The sequence below is a fragment of the Sinocyclocheilus anshuiensis genome, unplaced genomic scaffold (genome assembly GCF_001515605.1).
Source record: "Sinocyclocheilus anshuiensis isolate Anshui unplaced genomic scaffold, SAMN03320099.WGS_v1.1 scaffold267, whole genome shotgun sequence".
NCBI lineage: Eukaryota > Metazoa > Chordata > Actinopteri > Cypriniformes > Cyprinidae > Sinocyclocheilus > Sinocyclocheilus anshuiensis.
In genome coordinates this window covers 3,322,632-3,329,866 of record NW_015552637.1, presented here as the reverse complement: position 1 = coordinate 3,329,866, position 7,235 = coordinate 3,322,632, and the positions used below count along the sequence as shown (strand labels likewise).

Here is a 7,235-nt window from a genome sequence, read left to right as displayed (position 1 = left end):
TATATATATATATATATATATATTTATATATAAACATTAGATTTGTATTTGTCATAAACTCATCTATCTTTGATTTTAAAAATGTATTAAAATGTTTTAAGTTCCACAAAACTAATTTCAAGCATTTAAACAATTCTTTTCATGTTTTTCAAGTTTATGAAAATCATAAATTAAGTGTGTGACAGTAAATATACAGTAAACAGACGTCACGACGCGCTCGTAAAAAGGGGTTTGCTGTTTTTGTCAGCTGAGCCTCTATATAAATAGTTGATTATTACTTCAAGTAATCAAGGATATTTAAAGTAATGCTTAAACGTGGTAGTTTCAGTGGATGACTTTAAAACTTTATCTGTCTCTCTAACTTCAACCACACCTGTTTCAAAACCCCGCCCTCCAAATAATGGCAGCCAACCAGACTTTACAAAACCTGAACACAGATAATGATTGGCAGGAAAAACGCGGGCAGTTCTCACCGCTGTTGGTGTAACTTCTGAGGACATCTGTGAGGTAATAGAAACGCTTTATACTCGATAAATGTAGTCATTAATACGTAAATAAGTATTTTATTCGGGATTTCCATCTATCAAACCTTTGAAATAACTTTTATTTTTTTTTATAAAAAAAGAATGAACACATTTGGCCTGAATGTAGCGCTTTTCGGAACAATAGTCCGCATGAACAGTGAAGTTGAACAGCATTATATGTGAGAGATTGTGTGTGTACGGCGACCGCGGTGGATCAAACTTCATGTTCAAACAAAAGCGCGAAACGCCTTCCCCTCCGCCTTCAGTCCGAGCGGACCGCAGCTCCGCGCACACACACATATACACACGCACACACACACACACACTCACACACACACTCGTGCGCAAGCACTGAGCGAGGGTGACGCGTGTGTGAGAGCAAGAGCCTGTGAATAATCCTCATTCCTTCTGCGACCCGTTCGGCTCTTGGATGATCCATAATAACCTCTCATAATAATCTATAATAATAATTAATAACCAGTAATCATCCGGATCAACATGTCCCGCAGAAAGCAGAGCAACCCTCGGCAAATCAAGCGTAAGTTACTCTGTTTATTATTATTACTATTATTTGTTTCAAAGCCAAACGGAGTAAAGTTGGATGAAAGGGAGATAGAGAGAGATCAGTTTATTATGACAACTGATAGTAGCAGCAGGTGCAAATGTTCTTATTTTAGTCCTCCTTTAAATCTTCTTTGATGATTCGGTGTTTTTGTATTTAACCGAGGCTTGTTTTTCGCGTGATATGGTGAATGTAACATTTTTTTAAGACTTGTTTGTTATGCTTTCATTTTGCGCTTACTAATTCTTATTGCATATTTAGTTTTGTTGTGTCTTCTTTGCTTATGTAGGCAATAATATTTATGCACGTGCTTAGGCTATTTAATTCTTAAAGTTTCATGTAGTGTTGATCACAGAAACTGAATAAATTAGTTGATGTTAAGCTGATTCTTTCAAAGCCCCAGGAGGGTCTGTTTACAGTCAGTCTTGTTTTGTATTTGTTGAGGCATGTGGAGATGTTTTTCATAATAGTGACATTTGAAGTCTTGCTTATTATGTTTTCATTTTTGCTTTTATTTATTATTTATGCATATTGCAAGTTTATTATTGGCTATCAAACCGAATTAAAAATAAATAAATAAATAAAATGCAACTCTTTTTCTAGAAGTGCTTTTGTAATAGTTATGCGTGTTTGTTTAGTGCTGAGAGTTTTATATTCTGTAGTGAGAATCTCATAAACTGATTCAGTGTTTTAGTTTAAAGTAGTTTTAGATTTGAAGACGTTCAGCTGATTCTTTAAAAAGGTGTAAATAGTGTTTTGAGTCTTCATCTTTCAGTCTTTTTGTATTTGACCGTTAAGATGTTTTCAACGATTAACAGGCAATGCATTGGTTATCACATTTCAATGTCATGTTTTGATTCTTTACATTTTATTATAGCGTTATTGTTGTTTGGCAAGCTGTATAAAATTATGATAGCTGAATTTTCATTCAGTTTTTAGGTCACTGTAGATTTACGTCCAGCGTTTCTTGTAAAGGTTTTAAGGGTCTGTTTAGAGTCAGCTGTGGATGTAAAAAGAAAAAAATCGCCCAGAATCTCTCATGCATGCTAATGAAGACTGAAATATAGTGTGTGTATTTATGATAATGCATGTAGAAAAAAAGAATGAATGAATTCATTGCTTTTTTAGTCAACGTCTAAATGTGTAAAAACAAAACCTATTTAGTTGTTGCATTCCTTAAATGCATTCTTCCAAAAAAGTATTTCTGTGGTCTAAAATAAATGTAATATTTAATAAATATGACACATCTCAGCCTAGAATAATCTGCAGAGCTCTACAGAGTTAAATAAATCATGTGTTTCATAAAATATACACCATCAGTAGCTTGAGCATTTCCATTTTTCAGGGCCTATTTTTAGGACAGTGTTATGATATTGTACCTGAATATTTTCAGCACCTCACGAAGTGAAAAGTTCAGACAGTAAAATTGCAGCTCTGTCTTTTATACAATAATTAAATAGGCTGGCTTTTGTTGCATTCATCTTTTGTGAATGAAAGAGCCGAAGTGCGATCGCTGGTCAGGGCCTTTAGAAGCAGCCTGTGTGTTTGTGTGTGTGTGTGTGTGTGTGTTTGGACCGCAGGGAGGAAGGACGAAGAATCTTCTTCCTCTGTTGTGAAATGTTGGTTTTTTAGAAACAGGTTAAACTGAGCCAAAGAGAAGGGAAGGGATCAAGCGAGATTGCACACTTCTAAAAGCCATATGTCTTTTTATGAAATGAAATGTTTCTGTTTGAATATGTGTGTGTGTGTGTGTGTGTGTGTGTGTGTGCATGAGATCATTCGTGCTTCCATTGAGCTCATGTACATAAAGTTAAATTTAACTTAAAAAAAAAAAACTGTATTCCTTTGAAAATGTTTTATTTTGACCATCCTGTCACTTGGGTGACACACTGAGATGTATTCTGTCAGAGCAAATATTGTTTGACTGTACTAGTATGCAGTACAGTAAATACAAATATGTTTGAAGGCTTTCAGTCAGTGCAAAGCAATCTTTGCATATTTTATTTGATGTGGTACTTTCTGTTATCTCATTCGACAAGCATGACAGCTTCTGAATACCCGAAATGAGCTCGAGTCATTAAACTGTTGACCGAGGCGTTTGCATTCAAATCGATCTGCGTCGATTTCCTTTTGAAATGCATCCGAGATGTCCAGGAACTGAGTTATCTAATGGCTCTCACAGCTCCGTTACTAGAGTATTCATAATATCAGGGTATTGTCTCTGGCTCCGAAAGGTCACGCGTAGCCCGTAGTTCCTCTCTCCGGCACTTCAGGAAGAGGAAGAGAGAAGAAGAGACCGTCTGATCCAGTGCACAGAGAGACCGAGAGTCATTCTAAAGGACAAAAAGGTTGTTGGGCACTGTACCCCCCCTCCACCACCATACGTTGGTCGGTTATCTAAAATTGTGATTTATGCAGTATTTTAATATTTTGCTTATTCTCTCCCCTTGGGTGCTCTCTGAGCAATGATAAAAAGGCCGTGCTGAAAAAGCACCATTAATTTGCACCGATGCCTGTGAGATAGGACCAGATAATGGGAAAGATAAGGCAGGGAGATATACCATCAGAGCTGCGATTATTACCATTAAAATTCCAACCCAGCAATCTGCAGCCGGCTGATAATTCCCTCTCCGTTTCCACCACTTTGGATGATAAGGCAAAAAATAGTCATCCACTGCTCCTTGATTAGGCTGCCTGGATATCCCGATAATGCAGTGATAAATTATGTATTTCTCCTCCTTGTTTTTTGGCCCTGAAACGTTACATCTGATTCCATTTTTTATTAATATTTATTTTGTGTTGGTTTTAGTCCCCGCCCCCCCCGGCGAATCGAAGACCCCTCTCGCCCTCTCCTCTTTCAGTTCTTCTCATCGTAATAAGAGTTTGATAGAGAGGTGATGGAGGGTGAGATGTTTTGTATGGGAGCTCATATCTGCGTTATCAGCTCATCTCCATGAGCGGCTGCTCGCTGCTGTTGTTTTTAGCCCTTACCACCTCATGCCAATATGCCAATAAATTGGCACGATTGTTAACCGGGCCGAGCCAGGGCCAGTGAAAATTTATGACAGGAAGAGATGAAAATATCGCTGATGTGTTAGGGATGAAGCACGATTAGCTTCGCAGGAGAGCGTGATGTCTCAGTCTGTGCTGAGGAATGCCTGGTGGCGCTTTAATAGGCAGGCCAGATACAAGGGTTGGCGAATGGAAAGCGTGCCCCGTTGTGTAATTTGTCTGTAAAATAGCCTCTCGAGTTGCACGTGTGGGCTTGGAGAGCAGGCGGGTTGATGGGTAAGGCCTCTCTCCATCTGTTTACGCTCGTTGCAGGTCTGTGCGCTTCTAAACGTCACTTTGCTTTGTGGGATGCTAAACTGTACGGTTTTTCTTTCAGCTCTCTTTCAAAAGCTAGTGAGCTGCCTTGTTGTCTATTGCCTGCATAGGAATCATCATTAAAACATTTACCTCATGCTCTTTCACAAGCCCACCGTCTATAATTTGATTGGCCATCTCAATAATTTTGACATTGATGAGCACTGTGAGATCGCTGAGGCAGGCCAGCCTAAAAATGTAACTTTTAAAAATGGATTCAGATTCTGATTTATGAATTCGGCAGATGCTTTTATTCAAACCGGCTTTAATTGCATTTAAGGTATGCATTTTATCACTTCATCCACTCCCTGGGAATCAAACCCATGACCTTGGCCCAATTGCTTCTCCTGATATTTGATATTCTTGACGCTGCTCTCCTGCACTTCCAGCCTGTTTGTTATTTGGATGACTGAAAGTTACAGTTTTAGCCTGGTCTTCCTCAGCGATCTCACAGTGCACGTCAATGTCAAAATGATTGAGATGGCCAATCAAATCAAAGAAGGCGGGCTTTTACTGTTCACAGAAACAGAACATGAATTCCAGCATGACGCTTCAGGTTTTAATGGTTAGTATGAGGTAAGATGTACAAAAGACATTTAATATTTGACAGTTGTTTCACAACAGGCATGTTAAATGACCAACAGTAATACCTAGTGATTCAAGCTACTCAACTTTTTTTTGTGTGCAAATTTTGTTGCAGTTTTGAATTTAAAGTATAGGCTTTTGATTCATGTGAGACAACACAAAAAATTAACAAAGCATTTTTCTGAAAATTAGGTGTACGATAAATGAGAGAAAGTGTGCAAGTTTTAGAAAAATTGATTACATCATACCATACAATAAATTATACTCTTTTCCTGGTCTTCTTGCTTTTCTTTATTCCCTTAAAGTCTTTTAAATCCTTTAATTTTTTAATAGGTTTTTACTAGGTTGAAATGGTTAAAGAAAGTATTCAAGACATTAGCATGATATAATAAGTGTTTTATTTATACAATAGTACATTTTTAAATAGGTTAGTCTTTTAGTATTTACTTTTTGATCAACATTTTTTTTTTTGACTGGGCTTATCGCAGTGCATTCTGGGATTTCCTTATCCCATATGAGGGACCCAAGGGGCGATCACACTGCCAGCAGTTTGTAGCGACCTAAAGTCATTCATTTCAAACAAACTACTGGTGATGTCACTTTGTGCAAATGAGCAGTAGTAACATGCTGTTTAGGTAGGATGTTTGCTAGATAAACTAATTCTAACCACTAGTGGTTCAACAGCACAGTCAAGTGCAGTTTTGTTTCAAACCACTCAATTTTCAGCTGACAGTTGACAGAGGAAACACGTCTGACTGAAATAGCTACTTTTAAAGTGTCTTTTTTGAGTGCCAGAGCCGATCCAAATTATTGTTATTATGCTCAAACTGAAGTATATGGAGGATTTGCCAGCATTCGGTGCTGGATAATGGTAGTCAGAGATCTCGGGTGGAGGTTTGTTGTTGCTCTTTGTGAATGTGTGTATAATCGACTTTCAGTATGACTTTATAATAAGTGTGTGATTATCATCTCGGCTCCGCCCACTAGATGATGATGTCATACGAGAGCTCCGTCAGGCCTATCAGGTGACACGTCTATCTCTGGATGGGGTTTATCACAGTCTCAACTTATAATGATGGAGTGAGAGTGTTTGCTAATTTGGCTGCCAACATGTCAGTGTGTGTGTGCATGGATATGTTTATGTTAGAGATGAAACGGATGGTTTGTGTGTCTTGAATTCTGTGGTTTACCAGTCAGTCGGTTTACTATATTCTGTTCTATTTTTATGCCTTTTTATTTGATCAAATTATTGAATGTATATGGAGCTTACATATTTATGTCTGCGGTCTGTTCAGTGTGTTTCATCATCAGGGAAATTTTTGACACTGCAAGTCTGTGTGTGTGTTGTGTTCTTGCGTGTGTATCAGCTCAAACATCCAATGGTTTTGGAGGAGAAAGTTGTTGTGGTAATAATGAAACTCCTCTGAGATGACTTTCTCATACTTGAGACCTTTCTTTGATAGATTCCACTGATGAAAGTGTGCAGATTTTTTTGTGTTCCTCATAGATTTGTCTCATGACGAATGGCTGCTGAATGCCAACTTTCCTTTTCAACATCTGTTGGCTGCCAATTACAGCTTGTGTTGTTTTGCCTAGTCTAAGCTGAAGGAGCCATTTGACTGATTCTGAATACTTTCTTGCATTGCTATGCTATACCAAACCTAAATACTTAAACGGGCGAGTTACATTCGAATGTCTGTGCCATTACACTGGATGTGACAATCATAAAACTAGCTGTAAATATTGAGTTTAACTAGCTAGTAGCTGCTCTGAAACCTCACAATTTCTAGCACATTTCAAAATAGACATACATTATTACAATAGTTATTACTGTCAGGATTTAAAAACAGTAAAGCAAGAGTGTTTTTTTTTATGAACAACATGGTAAACATCCAGTTGAGAACAACAAAGAAAACTAATAAAAAAGGGTATATCAACAGTTCCATGTGTACCAAATATCATACTATATAATAAAAAGTATATAAAAAAATCAAAAATAAAGATTCAAGGCTTTTCCATTTTTTTTATATATAGTATGATATTTGGCACACATGGACTGTTGAACTGTTGATATACCCTTCTTTTATTAGTTTTCTTGTTCAAAACTGGATGTTTACCATGTTGTTCATATAAAATAAAAAACACTGTTTCTCAGAAATATATATGTATATATATATATATAACTGAGAAACAGTGTT

General features: G+C 37.2%; 1 protein-coding gene across 1 annotated transcript in view; it reads left to right on the top strand.

Moving 5' to 3' along the window:
• The first annotated feature begins 785 nt into the window (after positions 1–785).
• LOC107666743 (zinc finger protein ZFPM2-like) overlaps positions 786–7,235 on the top strand; it is a 184,956-nt gene continuing 178,506 nt past the window's right edge. The window contains exon 1 of the mRNA XM_016458176.1: positions 786–1,062. Coding sequence (XP_016313662.1) covers positions 1,023–1,062 — 40 coding nt within the window. The 5' untranslated portion in view covers positions 786–1,022. The remainder of the gene's footprint in view (positions 1,063–7,235) is intronic.